Source organism: Diabrotica virgifera, chromosome 6 (genome assembly GCF_917563875.1).
Source record: "Diabrotica virgifera virgifera chromosome 6, PGI_DIABVI_V3a".
Classification (NCBI taxonomy): domain Eukaryota; kingdom Metazoa; phylum Arthropoda; class Insecta; order Coleoptera; family Chrysomelidae; genus Diabrotica; species Diabrotica virgifera.
This window is the reverse complement of record NC_065448.1, coordinates 205,132,305-205,152,140: the sequence shown is the minus strand read 5'-3', so window position 1 is coordinate 205,152,140 and position 19,836 is coordinate 205,132,305. Positions and strand designations below refer to the sequence as shown.

The 19,836-nt window shown below is 33.3% G+C and overlaps 1 protein-coding gene across 1 annotated transcript in view; it reads right to left on the bottom strand.

Annotated features, from left to right (window-relative positions):
- LOC126887140 (6-phosphogluconate dehydrogenase, decarboxylating) overlaps positions 1-19,836 on the bottom strand; it is a 48,590-nt gene that overhangs the window by 14,752 nt on the left and 14,002 nt on the right. The window contains exon 3 of the mRNA XM_050654502.1: positions 10,021-10,365. Coding sequence (XP_050510459.1) covers positions 10,021-10,365 — 345 coding nt within the window. The remainder of the gene's footprint in view (positions 1-10,020; positions 10,366-19,836) is intronic.

The following is a 19,836-nucleotide window of genomic DNA, read 5'->3' as shown; positions in this document are numbered from 1 at the left end:
AATATATACATATAATTAACAAATAAACTGTAGTCATACATTACATATTTCAAAAGTAGGTATTAATAACATCAATGTCTCAATTTCTTTAAAGTATTATTGAATGCGGATACAGATGGATTAAACAAATCAACACTATCTTGCAAATGATTGGCAGTTTTCATCATCCTTGTAATTGTCTCATTTTTGCCATAATTAGTGTGATGAAACTTTATTCTAAATAGGTCAGAAGAACGTGTTCTCCTAGAATTTACATTAAAAACAATTAATTCTAGCAGTTCCGGACAATCAACAAAACCATTAAGAATTTTATGCAAAAAACGCAATTCACACTCAGATTCTCTATTTTCCAAGGTCTTCATATTAAGTTGACAAAGAATATAATTATAATCACAGTTAGTTCTATTAAAACCCATTTTATACCTGCAAATTCTTAGGAATTTATTCTGAACTCGTTCTAACTGATCAATGTACATATTATAATGAGGATACCAAATAATATTACAATATTCCAAAATGGACCGAACTAGAGAACAATACAAAATTTTAAAAGTAAATATTGAAAATTCCTGCGAGTTCCTCTGAACAAAGCCGAGCATCCTATAAGCCCGCGACGTAATATCATTAATATGCCTATCAAACATTAGTCTCTGATCAAATGTAATTCCGAGGTCTCTAATTTGATTAACTTCCGTAACTGATACGCCCTTAAGTATGTATGTTCTATCTAACTGATGTTTAGTATTTCTAGAAAATGTAATTTTGTAGCACTTTTTAAGATTCAAATACAAGGCATTGATGTCACACCAACGAGAAAAATTATTTATGTCAGACTGAAGAGCATCCATATCCGAGGTATTTTTAATCGCTTTAAAGATTTTTATGTCATCAGCAAACAACAGAAATTCACTATTATTAATTACTGATGATATATCATTCACAAAAAGATTAAATAGAAGTGGGCCTAAGTGAGAACCTTGAGGAACACCCGAGGTAACACTAATGGCTTCAGAAACAAAATCACCATATTTCACTATTTGTGAACGATCTGTTAAATAACTCCTGATTCAACCCAATAAATCATCTCCAATTCCATATCCACGAAGTTTAGCAATTAATATTTCATGATTCACCCTGTCAAATGCTTTGGCAAAATCAGCATATATGGAGTCAACTTGGTTACCCGATTCCAAAGAATCAACGATGAAGTTTGAATACAAAATAAGATTTGTACAAGTTTGTACACATTTGTATTGTAAATATATTGTTTAATCGTATATGAAAAATCACTTCGTTAAAGCTTAAGTCTCAAAAATCTCAAGAGATACACTAACCCACTAACTTCTTAGTACTTACTATGCAAACATTAATACAGAATTGTTTGTATCAAAGAATCACATCTGTTTCATCTATTATGAGAAAGCATTTGATAATGTAAAACACGAACTTGTAACGTGGTCGTTGCGTTTGTTGCCCCCAGGTAACAAAATCAGTCGAAGACAAAAGTTCACTTCTTAAGACATTTTTATTTGGAATCAAAACATACAAAAGGATAAGATAATTAGCCTTAATTACTCGTTAATTTCGTTAATAAAATATATTTATAATCTACACAACGAGCTTTCGGTTCGGGTCGATGTGACGATATTTTGTACATGAATGAATGATATTGACGATCGCGTGGATTAGGAATTACTTTTATTAATATGAAATGGACGTATAAGGAGAGGAAATCTCGCTCAGCTCGCCAGGGGAAAAGACATGTTGGGAAATACGACCACCGCTCGTATAAGGATAGGTAAAAGGGAAAACCCTCGGATTCGTTCAGCGCACCAAAACGACGGCGGAAATGGTCGGGATAACTCATATCTTATACCTCGTTGTTGTTTATTATTCTTCGATCAACGCTCCAAGAATAATATTCAACTAGGCTTCTCGTTCGGACTTTTATATCGTCCGAGGCGGTACAAAAACACGTTTTACTTAATTCATTGGCGTACTCTAGACGATAAAATTATATTATCGTCACAAACTAATGATAAAATACCTACAAGAGTTAGGATAGGATTCCAAAGATATAAGAATTATTGCCAATCTGTATTGGAGCCAGACAGTAACATTTCAACTTCAACATTTCAACGAAACAAAAGACTTCTCTATTAAAAAAGAGTAAGGATGTATACTTTCTCCAATGTTGTTTAACTTATACATAGAGAAAGACTTCTTAGAAGCAGTGGCAGACTCTAATAAGGGTATTAAAGTAAACGACATATTTGTTAACAACATCAGGTTTTCCGATGACACAGCGGCAGATAACATCGAATATTTTCAATGCCTTTTAAATTATCTAACTCTTGCAAGTGAAGCTCTGGGTTTGAAAATAAATATCAAGAAGACAGAAACAATGATTATAGGTAGAAAAAATTACCCAAACGCACAGATATATGTTCATCATGATCATCCTCCTCCTCCTCCACCAGCCCTTTGCGTCCACTGCTGGACATAGGCATTCCTCATTGTTGTCCATTGTGCTCTATTTTGAGCACTTTGCATCCAATTTCTTGACATTTTCTCGAGATCGTCAGTCCACCGAGTAGGTGGTCTTCCTCTACTTCTTTTGTCTAATCTCGGCCTCCACTTAAGTAATCTCCTCGTCCACCTCCCATCACTGATTCGGCCGACGTGTCTGACCCAGTTCCATTTCAGGGTGGCAATTCGGGAAATTACATCAGTAACTCCTGTTCTTCGTCTTAAGTCTTCATTTCTAACTCGGTCACGAAGCGATATACTCAGCATTGACCTTTCTATTTTTCTCTGAGCTATTTTAGAAGTTGTAGCTGTCAATGTCAAAGTTTCGACATCGTAAGTCATCACAGGCAACACATATTGGTCAAATGTTTTACGTTTTAAAGAAATTGGTATATCGCTTTTAAAGATGTCTTTGAGTTTTCCATAGGCTGCTCATGCTAGGTTTATTCCTTCTTCGTAGTTCGCATGTATGGTTGTCTCTTGTGATCTTTATTTCAGTGTCCAAGGTATATGTATTTTTCCACTAGCTCTACTTTGTTGTCTCCAATATTGATATTTCCGCTAGGTACTAGGTTTGTCATGAATTTTGTTTTGGAGATGTTTATTTTAAGACCTACACTGGTACACACTAACTGAAGTTCATGTAGCATTGTACATATCTCCTTCAGGTTGTCAGAGAATAAAACTATGTCGTCTGCGAATTTCAAGATATATGTTACTGGGGAAGAAATCGAACAAGTCAGGCAGTTTAAATACTAGTGTTGTCTGTTGAACAGAAGTTGGGACCATGAGAGTGATATAAAAAGCAGAGTAAAGAACAAGCCAGATTTGCTTCTTTGACATTTCTTAAATTTTTGACTGATTTCAAACAAAATAAGAAATGACGAGATGCGGAAAAGAATGAATATTGAGAAAACAAATATTGCACCATTCAAGCCAACAGTTTGAGATGGTACGGACATGTAAGCTGTATGAATGGAGACATGTGGCCAAAGAAAATTATGGAGTGGAAAATACATGGCAGGAGGGCATCAGACAAGCCGTGATTGAAAGGCATCTACAGTCGGAAAAAGGAAAGAATACCCATGAACGATCACATCAATCACTTATTTTGTATTTGCTATCTTTTTCTATAACAAATGTTTGTTATTTGTCTTTTTCTATAAATAACAAACATTTGTTATAGAAAAAGATAGCAAATACAAAATAAGTGATTGATGTGATCGTTCATGGGTATTCTTTCATTTTTCCGACTGTACCTGACTATATGCTGTTTAAACAGTTTTAAATGTTGTGACGCACATGAAAGTTTAAATCGAATTTATATTATTTTTACCTTAGTGATCAAAGTATTTGTTAGCAACACGTGAATCGATCAAAAGCAAAAATGTAGGAAACTCCCTAATTAATTATCTAAAGGATAGTATAATTTTGCTTTAATGGCAGTTTAATATACATTCAAAATAAGTGTTTGTCATCTTTCTAATATTTCTATCTCATTGTTTGAAATAATACTCTACAAGTACCATTGAAATTATTCAGTAAAAATTTTAATTAAAAATCTCGATTACCTTCATAAAGATAAATATTTTTTTAGTGTATGTCCTCTTAAGAACAATTACTTTAATCTAATCAAATGTAAAAATTTCCTATTATCTAAATTAAAGTGCCATTAAGTAAAATATAATTTTATCTAACTATAAAACAAAGAAAAACTTTTGTTTTCAATACTTCCACAAAATGTATTTTAAGTTAATGTCACCACAGCTGTTTCGGCAGAGTGCCTTTCTCAAGTTATGTATTTTACTATGTATCTGAACTTTAAAGTCTCTAACTGAATAGTTTAAGGAATGGTATTTTTTTAATTTATTAATTTCCATAGATTCTAATAAAGATGAAGGCCTTTATTTGAATATGAAGAATTTGAAACTGTCCATTAAAAGAATGATTATCATGTAGACCTAGAAGGTAAAGTGCGTACGTAGAATATGTCTTTCTATTATTGAAAGCCATTTTGTGTTCTCCTATACGTTTGTCAAAAGTTGTGCCAGCTTGACCAATGTAAGTTTTTGGACAGTCATCACATGTCAGTTTGTACACACACCACTCTGTAATTGCTTTTTCTTTTAGCTCTTATTGTGCTTAATGTATTTGCTTAAGTCGCTTAAAAGAAAGGAATAACACGAGCTTTCAGAACAAACAACAATTTAAGCAAATACATTAAGAACAATAGAAGCCAAAGAACAATAATTACAGAGTATTGTATACAAACTGACTGTCCAAACTGGTGACTGTCCAAAAACTTACAGAACCTTTGACAAACTTATACGCTCTGAGCTTCGCTGGTGTCGCTCTTAGCGGTTACTAATTCAACTTTCACCGGTAATTTTTAAATTTATTATTTAATTGTTATCACTTAATATTTACAACGCTAAAAAGTAATAAATTGTAATAAATTTTTTTAAGATTTTGCTAATCATTTTGACGTTCTATTGATGAAATATTAATTTCTTACTTCGGATACTTTCACAATTATCGTGTAGATGGCGCCAAGACAGGCGCGTAGATAGGTTTTTTTTCTAGGGGGGGTACTTAGTATCTTTTTACAACTTTTTACACTTTTAAAACATTTTAAAACTTAAAAGACAATGTAATAAAAATTGGTTTTTAAGCGAATAAGATTGAATTTTTTTTGATGAGGGAAGTGTATCATTAATTTCTCCTACATCTTTTAGTATTTTATTGCTTCTATTAGAATGCTTCTTAGGAGGGGTACTGTCCCCCAGTACCCCCCCCTTATCTACGCTGGTGCGCCAAGATTAATGGATTAATTTATAATTACATATTACAGAACATTAAAAAAACGTAAATTCAGTATTTAAAACGTAAGTATATTTAAGATAAAAATATATGCAACAGCTTTGATCAACTAATATTTTTTATAATTAATGTTTTTAATTTTAATTTTAAATTAATCACTTTGACATTTACCTATGTCAAAGGGTACAGATAGGCAAAATGCCCTCACTCTCAGAATTCAATCTTTTTAATTTTTTTACGTTCTGTGCCATTAAAAAATGAGATAACGCGGATTTTTAGCTCGCCACCCCCTTACTCCTCCCCCCACAGCCTAAAACGTAGATTTTTAGATTTAATTTTCTTTAGTTGGGTTGCAATTGATATAAAAATTTCAAAAAATTCACACGTGTAACTGAGGCTTTTACAAAACATGTCCATTTTTTATGGACCCTTAGGTCGAGTGTACATAACCTCAAATTTTTTTTTAACTTTTTTAAAACCTATAACTTTTTTTGGAGGGGGCTGCAGGTCCAATTTTTTTTGCATTTTGTGTATTTTATCAAAAGCTATCTCCCTTGAAAAATCCGGAAAACTGTTTTTTTAGGGGGTTTTTAGGGATTTTCTCCATTTTATAGACTGCAACATAGATCAACTCAAGGTTCTGTTAATAGATTATGTATAATTTGAAATAAATGAGTATTTTAGGATTATCAAAAATTGGGCAAAATACCTTTAAACCCCCCAAAAACCATGTTTTTTTAAGTTATGTAAGGGTTTTTGCGGGCTTAATGATATTTTTTGAGGTCGAAAAAGCCTGAATATATTTTTTATTTTCGAAACGTTAATAAAATCATTTTTTAGTTAAATTGTGGCTTATGTCGCATTTATAATAGTTAGTACCTAAGTATTAAATTATAAATTACAAAAAATTCACACGCAGAGCTGAGGCTGTTACAGAACGTCTATTTTTATGGACCCGAAGGTCGAGTGTACATATTATAACCTCATTTTTTTTTTGTTTTTTAATAGGTACGTATAACTTTTTTTGGCGATGGCTGCTAATTTTTTTTTGTCTTTTGTGTATTTTACAAACCATCTACGTTTGGCTCCTAATGCAAATAGTCCACGCTGTATGCTTGTCCCGTTAGGTAAATTATTCCGATTAATTTTTTTGCACAAACTTACTCAAAAACAGGTCCTTATAACAAATCCACAAGGTGCCAGGCAGTACCGCGATCGGAAAATTGTTTAAACATTTTTTTAAACGAATTCAAAAAATCAATTTTTTCACTTCTGACAAATTTGTTTTAGATTCTCTGGATCAAGCTGAGCAAAAAAGGTATCTTGTGATTTTTCTATAAAATTGACTGTTGTCGAGTTACATGCAATTTCGAATTTAAAAAACGCGAAAATGGCCATTTTCAAGGCTTAATAACTCGATTAAAAATTATTATTATAAAAGTCATAAAGTGACCAACTCAAAGTTTAAAGCCCCCCTGCAATAGCCTAAACAAATTTTTGTCATTATTTTATTGCTAACTATTATTTTTAATAATTAAAAATGAGCGCTAAGCATGTATTGAAGCGGCCGTCCGCGAGAGAGAGAGATGTACAATATTCATTGGACGTTTTAAAAAAATATCGATTGGAAGTCAAAAATACGTTTTAAAAAAATAAAAAAGGAATTTTGAGGTTATATGTATTGTACACTCGACCTACACGGGTCTATAAAAAATAGATATGTTTTGTAGACGCCTCATAAAAATTTTAAATTAATTGCAACTTTAAACAAAAAAAAAAAAATAGAAAAATTGACGTTTTTGTGGGGGCAGGGGGGGTGGTGTGTTAAAAATGCGATTAGTCTTATTTTTTATTCACATATAACGTAAAAAAAATGAAAAAGATAATATTCAGGCTGTATCGATCTCAAAAAATAATATCATTAAGCCCGCAAAAACCCTTACATAACTTAAAAAAACATGGTTTTTGGGGGGTTTAAGGTATTTTGCCCAATTTTTGATAATCCTAAAATACTCATTTATTTCAAATTATACATAATCTATTAACAAAACCTTGAGTTGATCTATGTTGCAGTCTATAAAATGGAGAAAATCCCTAAAAACCCCCTAAAAAAAAACAGTTTTCCGGATTTTTCAAGATGGCGCACCTGACGGAAAAATCTGAAAAAATCAGAGATATAGCTTTTGATAAAATACACAAAATGCAAAAAAATTGGACCTGCAGCCGCCTCCAAAAAAAAGTTATAGGCTTTAAAAAAGTTTAAAAAAATTTGAGGTTATGTACACTCGACCTAAGGGTCCATAAAAAATGGACATGTTTTGTAAAAGCCTCAGCTACACGTGTCAATTTTTTGAAATTTTTAAATCAATTGCAACCCAACTAAAAAAAAATAAATCTAAAAATCTACGTTTTTGGCTGTGGGGGGAGGGGTAAGGGGGGTGGCGAGCTAAAAATCCGCGTTATCTCATTTTTTAATTGCACAGAACGAAAAAAATTTAAAAAATTGAATTCTGAGAGTGAGGGCATTTTGCCTATCTTAACGGGGGGTACCCTTTCCGGTAAACGTTTACAGACTTGCCACTACTGGCGCTCGCGAATTTATAAATATCCCCTCTACGTACAAGCTCACAGCGTATAGCAGAATACAAAAAACTTTCAATAATAGAAAAACAGATTCTACATACGCACTTCACCTTCTTGTTCATAATCACTCTTTATAATGAACAGGTTCAACAGTGGCGGCTAGTCAGGGTCGGCAGGGTTGGCAGTGCCGACCAACACATTTATGGACACATTATAGATTTTTTAAATATTTAATTTAATCAGAGTTGATGATATTAGTTTCTGTGAAATAAAAAAAATATCTTGAAGATAATACAGACTAAATTTTATTCATTTTTTTTAAGAATTCGATCGATCCGATACGTTAAGTGATCCCTGTGCGCTGTACTTAAGAGACTTTTCAAATTAATGATCCATGCACCCGATTGTGATTGTGTGAATTATTATAAGGCCCGCTTCGGCAAGCCGTCTCCAGATTGACGATTTGCTTTTAATAAGAAGCTATAGAATATTAGTCGATAGGCAACCAATTATACATTCCCCGTATTTATTTGAATGGCAAGTACCGGCAGATACCAATCTGCCGATCGGTGATCTGCCACGACAGCAAGGCACCTAGCCACGTACCTAGCCACGTACCTTGCTAGCGCGCCCGGGATAAAATTATGAAATAGGTAAGTAGTTTTACGTCGTTTAATTGATATTGTAATTTTTAATTACCATTTAGGGGACAGGATGGATCGGAGCATTCGTCAAATCAAGTTAATTATAGAGAACAAATAAAATTGTTTAACAAATACGATCTGGAATTTTCTAATTTACTTTCTGACTCGAAAACATTTAGCGGCGTACCTAAAACAGCACAGAATGAAAGAATCAATTTTAGTAGTTACATTTTGATCCTATTCGGTAGAAGTAAACGAAACTACTGATAGAGGTAGCATGTCATTCACAAGTATCAATTGTTCTTCGATACGCGTTACGTCTAATATTTATGAGAGGTTTTTAGCTTTTCAGACGTGAGTAGAAGCCATAAGACAGAATATATTTTTGGTGTTTTAAAGGGCAGATTAAAATTTTTTAATGTCAACAATAAATTGGTAAGGCAAATGTATGACGGCGCTGCCTTGATGTCCGGTGAATTGCATGGTCTCAAGGCAAAAGTTAAAACTATTGCACCAGGCAAAACTATTATTTACTCACTGTTATAAGTTATTGACCTCTTTAACGATTCAAAATTTAAAAGTTACGCTAAAGAATTTTCAAAATATCTTATGAGACAAGTTCATTAAAAATTATCCATCATTTTTTAATCAAATAAAATAAGAAAATGGATTAACAGTTTTATATGCTGATCCAAATATTTTCGGAAGGTGGGATAAGTTACAAAACATGTATAATTTTATATACTGCAATTCGTTAGGTACAACAAACTGTTCCCGAAATTAACAAATTATTGTGCTCAAATGTGGGCAAAATCTTCCTCAAATGAACTGGATTTCTCTCGTCTCAAAAGAGTCAAAAGGTATTGTCGAAACACCATGAAACAAGAGAGAATGTCAAACTTGTCTCAAATGTCAATAGAAAAAACTTTTAAAATCTCTCCAAAACAATAATAAATTTTACAATGAGGTTATAACCCATCTTGCAACTTCGAAACAACATACTAGAGTTAATTTATAAACAGGTTTAGGTTCTAAATTTATAGGAAAAAACAAAAAAAATACAAAAAAATAAAAAAAAAGAACAAAAACCAAAAATCTCTATACCTATCTGAGGAGACAAAACCTTGCCGACCCTGTCCCTAAAGCCACGAGCCGCCACTGAGGTTCAAATTATTCATATTCAAAATAAAGACTTTAAGCTATCTTCATTAGAACCTATGGAAATTAATAAATTAAAAAATACAGATATAATTCTGAAAGTAGAACTTGAGAAAAACATCTACTCATTCCTCAACCTATGCAGTTAGAGACTTTTAAAGTATATAATTACCTACATAGTAAAATACATCACTTGCGAAAGGCACTCTGTCGAAACAGCTGTAGTGACATTAACTTTTCACTGTAGTGACACTTATAGAATTTATCATTACATTAAATGACTTACCATCGCTATCCTTATACCTCAAAATATCTCTGGTAATTTCAATAAGAAAACTGTCCAAAGCTCCTTTGTTCCATTTGTCGAAAGTGTTGCCCATCTGTTCTTGATTGACTCCTATGGCGCTCATTAAATGGTATACTTCACCAATAAGTTGCATATCTCCGTATTCAATACCGTTGTGTACCATTTTGACGAAATGACCAGCACCATCATTACCGACCCAGTCACAACATGGTTGGCCATCAACCTTGGCAGAGATACCTTGGAAGATATCTTTTATGTAGGGCCATGCTTCTTTGTTACCGCCAGGCATCAAACTTGGACCGTAACGGGCACCTTCTTCACCACCTAAGAAAATACATTGATTACAGTTTTGATTCATAAAGCAATACCAACTTTTTAATGTTAACTTACGTTTATGTCTAATATTAAAAAGAAAAAATGTCTGTTTATGGGTTCTCGTCAATTTCAATCATTCAGCCGTATTCTGTAACTTTTAACAAATCGAATAGAAATGACCAAAACGAATCGTAATTACCTGAAATCGGAATGTTTGATATCTATCGCATCATTTTCATGTTTGAATTGGCATTCTGTAACTCACATCGTAATCAGGCTAAATCGAAATCGGCAATTTCTATTTCACGCGGTCAGGGGGAGTGGCAACGCCGCATTGTCAAGCGAAATTAGTGTTCTGTGATCTGTTTATTACTGGTTCTAAATTTGAAATACGACACCGTTGCCATATCTTCAATTTTTCATACTATCACATTACATACAGTTGCATTTAAAAAATAGTTTTCAAATATGTAACAAAAAAGAAAAGTTTTGCAAAGTAAACAATAAAATATTAGTGTAAATATTGGACACAAAAGCTTAAAAGATGATAAATGGTTTTAAATCAAAGTTAATTAAAATTGTTGTAAGAAAGAAGATAAACTGATAAATAAAAAAGATAAATGAAGATAAAATGTATGATGTAAGATATTACTAATAATATACAATCTTAAGATTTGATTCCAGCTAAAATAACTGATAATAAACTTTTCCCAAAAATGGCGTCTTCTATAATTATTTTGTTTTCTATAAGCGTTGATTGATAAAAAAAAAATACAAGAAGTAAATTGTTATAATATATTTATCAATCAACGCTATTCGTCTATCTTTATATTTTAAACGTTCTTGTACAATCTATTCTTGTACATTATGCTACTGATTGAAATTGTACAAGAAAAAAAGTTTGGCAACACAGCGTCTGGCCAACATTCAGTATTCAGCATTCAGATCAATTCAGACGCCAGAGAAAATGAGGTTAGGTTCAATGCATACTCGTACAACATGACTAAATTAAATATACAATTCCCTAAGTAAATAACACCACAGACTAAAAAATTAAGCAGATAAAAAAGGTAAAAATACTATAAATAAGTAGTAATAAACTTTTTTTAGTAGATATAAAATATAAACGTCAAAACAAAATACAATGCGCTTGCGTCAAGCACAATTCCGATATCGAAATCTAGTTTCGACAGGGTAAATGTTGTCGAAGTCATTTCTATTCACTATTCCGATTGTAGAGATTCCGAGGGAGTTATGGAATACCGCTTTTGCCTATTTCTATTCGACTTGGCAACTTCAGTTCGATTTTCCTTACTTCTATCATCGAAATGAGTTACAGAATAGGCATGAATATCTATACTGCTGTTCACTACCATAAATTTAATCCGGAAATTTACTCGAAGATCAAGCAGCAACAGGGTCTTCGAGTAAATTGTCTTAAAGGATACTATGGTGACAGAAGATACTAGGCCTTACTTTCGATAGATGGCTCAACTGGAAACAACACAGCAAACACATTCGCACCATATCCAATGGCATAACTAGACTAAACACTTTAAAAGCTGTCTCAAACCATCAATTAATTAGTAACTAAGGAAGATATTTTAGTAGCTAAGGAAGAAGATAGAAATGTCAAAGGTTTGTATGGTTATTACCGTGAGATTAATAAAAATGCGTGGGAACAATAATTGAGAAGACATATCAACTATTTATGAAATTATAGCACGGCTGGCAACCAAATAAAGTTACTACTTCAGCTATCAGAAGTCTTCTTATTCTTAAACCAGACAAGACTCCTAGACTCTGGCACTTGGTTGTAAGGCATTTGTACCATACCTTATTTTTTTTTCATAAACTCAAGTCCTGTGGCCATAGCCTCAACAAAGGCCAACAGTTTATTGGTAGTTTTAGGATCAAAACTCAGTTAATCAGTGAATTCCTCTCTCACATTACTTAGCAGTTAGCACACTGCAATGGCATGGGCAGTGTATGGCAGTTCTTTCTTCCATTTCCCACTTTCTGCACCAAGGATCATTCAGCTTACCTAGTTTGAATAAGTGGTTTCTTAAACGACAATATCCAGTCACCATTTCAGTAAATGTTTTGATTTCTCATTTATTGAGGTTCATCAAATTTTTAGATTTTTGATCAATATTCCTGAGTAGCTCTCCATTTCTTTTGACGATTCCTTATCAGCCACTTCTGAATCTCTTTTTTTTTTTTGTATTGTCTTTATTGATGTCACTGGAAGGTTCTGGTCCTACAAAGGTTTTTCTCGAACCTTGTTTTTCCAAAAGATCTGCTAGTTCATTCCCATGCACCCCTTTGTGACCCGGCACCCATTTTTGTCATGATGTTGAGGAGATCTTTGCAGTTCCTCGCCAGTTTTGATTTGGTGAGTGGGTTTTTTAATGCCAGAATAGCTGCTTAGTTATTTGTGCAAATGTTGATTATCTTTGCTTTGGGGTCTCCATGGCTTCATCAATGCAGGCCAAAAAAGCAAAAATTTCAGCTTAGTTGTATATTGACTTAGGCTGTAAGAATTATTATAATTAAAAAAGAAAATATTCGTTTCGTTTTGATTAAATTCTAGTCTCTTGCCTTCCTCTGACACCTGATGTTTCGGAATCTATTCCTTGTCAAAGAGGCTTTGCAAGTAGACTGAATTGGACCATAACGAAATGAAGAAGAAGTGCAAATATTAAAATATTTGGACCGGAGTATGGTTAGACTGTCCTCTAACGGGGAATGATGAAATGAGTGAAAAATAATTTCGACCACGAATCAAGTAATTTGTTAACCGAGGTACAACAGTACCAAGCGGCGCCGCTAGGAGAACACTCCAATATTGCGTCGCAGATTACTTATATGAAACGTGGTCATTTTGTACTCTAAAACCGAGTAAGGTATGACAAAAAAGAAAATAATCGTTTCGTTTTGATTCAATTCGAGTCTCCTGCCATCCTCTGACACCTGATGTTTCGGAATCTATTCCTTGTCAAAGAGGCTTTGCAAGTAGACTGAATTGGACCATAACGAAATGAAGAAGTGCAAATATTAAAATATTTGCCCCGGAGTATGGTTAGACTGTCCTATAACGGGGAACGGGGACGCACTACTGGAGTGTTCTCCTAGCGGCGACGCTTGGTACTGTTGTACCTCGGTTAACAGATTACTTGATTCGTGGTCGAAATTATTTTTCACTCATTTCATTATTATAATTGCATGTTTGCCCAGTTTGACTCTTCATCCAGTAGCATGGGCAGTTTGACTCCTAATCCAGTACCATGGGCAGAGACCATTATAGGACTCTACCAAAGAGCCATGCAAGATAAAGCGAAAAAAGTTATTGGACAAGGATGTACCCGAGAAAGTAAGTTATGATTGAAGGCCAGTGGCTGTTATATTACTTTGTAAGTTTCTACCTCAAGATGAGATTTTCCTTATTCAGTCACAAACGGAACGTTAACGACTATAAAATAACGAAGAAAACATAAAACCTCTCTAGAAAAGATCTCTAGTAAAGATCTGCTTTCCAACTAAAACCTAAAATGCCAGAGACAATTAACTCTGTAAGAGCTGGTGGTTAAAAACAAAAAAGGTATGAACAAAAAAAGTGTTTCTACTATATCTCTTGCTTATACTATACATGTGAATATTTGCTGAGAGAAACCTCCACATAAAAAGTTTATCACGAATCTGTTATAAATAAGAAAAGATTTGGACATAAAGTTTTTCTACTTCAGTAGGTATTTTTTATCTGCGATTATAACTTTGTAAGGTTTTTTTTAATTGGTGAAGTATTTATCTGAATAAATATCACTCTATCTGAAATCGGTAATCAGCTAATTAGTCCTGTCGCCAGGGGGGGTACAACGGCCTCCTTAATTCAGATGGACTTACCCAAGTTTTTTTTATATATTTTGACCCGCAGAATACGAATTTTTTGGGTAACAGTTGATCCGGATGTCGATAAGATTGTTATAGACAAAGAACTTGAGGAATTACATAACAGCGATTTCTCGCAAAACAAAACATCTTTTTGTATTTTTTGGGTCATTTTAAGCAAAAAATATTCCTACAAGTTTTTTCGTAGAATGCATAGTTTTCGAGATAACCGCGGTTGAACTTTCAAAAAATCGAAAAATTGTAAATTTTAAACCCGAATAACTTTTGATTAAAAAATAAAGTAGCAATTCTGCTTACCGCATTTGAAAGTTTAAGTCAAATTATATCGGTTTTGATTATTTGCATTGCTAAAAATTTATTATTTTATTGTTAAACAAAGCTGTAAACTGTAGTAAACACCTAGTATGTGAGTGATGTTTTCTATGATTTCTCATTTAAAATCGAACGAGTAGGTAGAGTAGCTACAAGTGCAAGCGAGGCAATTTCTACGTAGCATGCGTTAAAACGCATGTATTAGGCACGGGAAACCTATGTGTTTATAGATTAGTTTAACAATAAAAAAATTAATTTTTAGCAATGCAAATAATCAAAACCGATATAATTTGACTTAAACTTTCAAATGCGGTAAGCAGAATTGCTACTTTATTTTTTAATCAAAAGTTATTCGGGTTCAAAAATTGCAATTTTTCGATTTTTTGAAAGTTCAACCGCGGTTATCTCGAAAACTATGCATTCTACGAAAAAACTTGTAGGAATATTTTTTGCTTAAAATGACCCAAAAAATACAAAAATATGTTTTGTTTTGCGAGAAATCACTGTTATGTAATTCCTCAAGTTCTTTGTCTATAACAATCTTATCGACATCCGGATCAACTGTTACCCAAAAAATTCGTATTCTACGGGTCAAAATATATAAAAAAAACTTGGGTAAGTCCATCTGAATTAAGGAGGCCGTTGTACCCCCCTGGCGACAGGACTAAATCAGTGAAATCAGCATTAATATAATAAGCTATTGTACTAATGTAATATAGTAAATTTACAGATGGGGTCTTTTCTGTTAGATTGCAGACCTCTCACAGTGGAATTTGAAATCTTTTGTGTATACCCTACATCTAGGCTCATTAATGCCAAGAATTGGACCCGAACCCTTCTGCGGCGTTGCATAGACAGTAACAATAACGGCTACAAGAAAGTGGGTAGCACACAAAGCTATGAAACGGTGGAGGAATTTGACAGGACAAAGACAGCCGAAACAGTTCGTTATAGAAAATTCGCCAAAATTTACGGAAGACCAAACAAATAAAGAGAAAAAAAAAGAGTCAAAGCCATAGTAGGTCTGTTAAAAGGGCACTGTAAGCTCAATATGTAGTTAAAGCTAATGGGATTGGCATATTATGATCTATGCAGATTCTGTCACCTAGAGCAAGAAACAGCAGAGCACATTTTGTGTCAGTGCGACAGCCTGGCAAATCTGCGATTCTTTACATTAGGCGAGGAAAAACCAACGACAAAGAACTACATGGAAGGTTCAGTCTCGAAGCTATTAGACTTTTTAAAAAAGGTCAGGTTAGAGAATGTAATATGGGATTAGAGGACCAGAAAAGACTAGAAAAGCAGAAAAGGTGTATCTATCTATACATCAAAGTTTCGATAGTCTGAAACCTGATAGCACCACTCTATTTGCATTTTCTATATCTTAGTTTTTTCATATCTTGTCAAACATGTCTTATACATGTTTTAAACATCTCTATTATGATGGTATCTGTCTTCTACATTGAATGCTTGAATGAATATAACACAGGCCAACGATAAAAAAACTTGTTTGATAAAATTACCTCTATCTTATGTATGTATTTTAGTATTTTGGTGTGCTGAGTCCGAAAATCATATTAAAAATGCTGTATCACCCACTATTCTTTCACTCAGTTTTTTAGGCAGGAACGGCATTTGGTTTACTGTCATGATATTGGTGGTCTAATGAATGGATTTGTTATTGAGTATAATAAGGATGATTGGAGGCTTTTTATAGACTGTTCAAAAACAAGTTTAAAAGCTATACTCTTGCATAATGCTTCACTTATGCTTCACTTCCTATTGCTCATTCAGTCCATATGAAAGAGACATGAAAATCTTGACACAATTCTACAGAAAACTATTCAGCTAAAACTATACAACTATTCAGCTCAGAATTGGATGATCTGTAGAAATTTAAAAGTTGCTACTTGGTCAACAAAAGGGATTTTTACAAAGTTTCCATGTTTTATTTGTGAATGGGACAGTAGTGCAAGAGAAAACACTGGTCTACAAAACAATGGCCCATAAGAAATGATTTAACACCTTGCGAGAAAAACATTTTGTACAAAACTTTGGTAGATCCAAAAAATATCCTCCATCAAGTTAGGCTTAATGAAACAGTTTGTCAAGGCCCTGTCTGAAGATAGAGAATGTTTCAAGTACTTGAGTGGAAAGTTTCCCCATATATCAGAAGCCAAATTGAAAGGTGTTTTTGTTGGACCAGATATTCGTAAAATGATGTTCAACTCCACCTTTGAAACCAAGATGACACTAAGAAAAAAGAAGCTTTGATTGCATTCAAAAAAGTTGTAACCAAGTTTTTAGGTAATGTGAAAGACCCTAACTACGAGCTTATAGTAGCTAATTTATTAGATAAGTTTAAATATTTGAGATGTCTGAGTCTCAAAATCCACTTTTTGCATAACCATCTTGACTTTTTCCCTGAAAATCTGGGTGATGTCAATGAAGAACAAGGCGAACGATTCCACCGGGATATCAAGGTGGTGGATAAACGATACCAGGGACGTTGGAACAATTGATGGGTAATTACTGTTGGTCACTTCATTGGGAACAACAGAGTGTCTCGCATAGGAGAAAAAGTTACTTGAGAAGTTTTACAGAAAAAAGAGAAAGAAAATACAAAACCATTGACTCCTGAAATGATTGTAAAGACCTATAGTTCTTTACAATCTTACATGATAAGAATTAGATAAAAAGTATTATTCCAATAATGTATCATTTTAATGTATTTCGGTAGTTTGTCTTTTTCAAATTTTTATAATGTAGAATAAACCAGTGTCGTATTGTGGGAAAACTGTGGGTGATACATAACATTCTTTTTTAGCGCCAAAAAATACTTAGGATTCACATTTTGTAAGAAAAGTTTCATAAATCTTTTTTTTGTTGGCTTGTGTAATCATTTCTAAATTACACATTTTTCATAAATTCAAAATATCTACCATAGCAAAAACTGTTCAACAATAGTAAAAATTTCAAGGTTGTTTGTTTTTAGATCCGGTGTTAAATGCATATTTTAAATCTAGCAATTAAAATATTTTTATAGATCAAACTGTATCGTCGCCCCCGTTAGCGAAATTATTCCGATTCGATTTTTTTGCACAAACTTACTCAAAAAGAGGTCCTTATAACAAATCTACAGGGTGCCGGGAAGTGCCGCGGTCGGAAAATTGTTAAAACAATTTTTTAAAACAAATTAAATAATCAATTTTTTCACTTCGTACAAATTTTTTTTAGATTCTTTGGGTCATTATGAGCAAAAACGGTATCTTGTGATTTTTCTCTAAAATTGATTGTTGTCGAATTATACGCAATTTAAAATTTGAAAAACGCGAAAATGGCTATTTTTAAGATTTAATAATGAAAGTCAGAAAGTGACTGAACCAAAGTTTAAAGCCCCCCCCCCCCCTACATGATCCTGAAGAAATTTGTGTCATTAATTTATTACTGAGCTGTTATTTTTAATTAATAACAATAAGCGCTAAGAGCGTATTGAGGGGGCCGTCAATGTGAGTGCGAGTAAGATGCACCATTGGACTGCCAGAATGGTGCATCTCTTCCGCACTCACATTGACGGCCGCCTCAATAAGTTGTTAGCGCTCATTGTTATTAATTAAAAATAACAGCTCAGTAATAAATTAATGACACAAATTTCTTCAGGATCATGTAGGGGGGCTTTAAACTTTGATTCAGTCACTTTCGGACTTTCATAATAATAATTTTTAACCGAATTATTAAATCTTAAAAATAGCCATTTTCGCGTTTTTCAAATTTTAAATCGCGTATAACTCGACAACAATCAATTTTAGAGAAAAATCACAACAGACCTTTTTGCTCATAATGACCCAAAGAATCTAAAAAAAAATTGTACGAAAAGAAAAAATTGATTTTTTGAATTTGTTTAAAAAAAATTGTTAAAACAATTTTCCGACCGCGGCACCTGCCGGCACCCTGTGGATTTGTTATAAGGACCTCTTTTTGAGTAAGTTTGTGCAAAAAAACGAATCGAAATAATTTAACTAACAGGGGCGACGATACAGTCTGGTCTATTACTTGTCCATCATGTACTTTAATAACTTTTTTGTTTCAACTCATATAAAAAAATAGTAATGTAATGTTTGTTATAGATAAACTTTTTTATGCCGTTTAAATAACTTTATATGCAAAGATCAAAGCAATCTATGTATGTATTTTTAATAAACGATCATAAATGGATACATCTCTAATAAATATTTTATACAATGATTATACTTTTTTTATAGTAGAATTAAAACTTATTAATAGGATGAACGTCTCTTTAACCTTGAATTGAACGACGATTATCCAACCACAATTCATAGTTCAGACTTCCGATTGATGAAAGATTGGTGAAAGATTGATGAAATAAAAAAAACTAAATTTGCATGAAGATTTTATGTTTTCTTCGTTATTTTATAGTCATTAACGTTCCGTTTGTGACTGAATAAGGAAAAGCTCATCTTAGTGCAGAAACTTGCAAAGCAATAAAATATAACAACAACTGACCTTCAACTTCAATCATAACTTACTTTCTCGCGTAGGTACATCCTTGTCCAATAACTTTTTTTGCTTTATCTTGCATGGCTTTTTGGTAGAGTCCTAGAATGGTCTCTGCCCAAGGTACTGGATCAGGAGTCAAACTGCCCATGGTACTGGATCAGGAGTCAAACTGGGCAAACATGCAATTATAATAAATCTTCCAGCCTAGGTCTACTAGGTCAATATACAACTGAGCTGAAATTTTTGCTTTTTTGGCCTGCATTGATGAAGTCATGGAGACCCCAAAGCAAAGGTAACCAACATTTGTACAGATAACCAAGCAGCTACTCTGGCATTAAAAAACCCACTCACCAAATCAAAACTGGCAAGGAACTGCATAGATCTCCTCCACAACCTGACAAAAGATAATAAAGTATCTTTACCATGGGAGCCAGGTCATGAAGGGGTGCATGAGAATAAACTAACAGATCTGTTGGAAAAACAAGGCCCGAGAGAAACCTTTGTAGAACCAGGACCAGAACCTTCTTGTGGCATCATTAAAGACGCTACAAAAAAAGAGATTCAGAAGTGACTGATAAGAAATCATGAAAAGAAATTGAGAGCCACTCTACAATATTGATAAAAAATCTAACAATCAACAACAGAATAAGTCTAATAATATTGCACCAATAATTTCCCTTAACACAAATTCCAAAAGAATTGGCTTCAAATTTCAGATTTGCTTATATTAAAAGAAAAAAT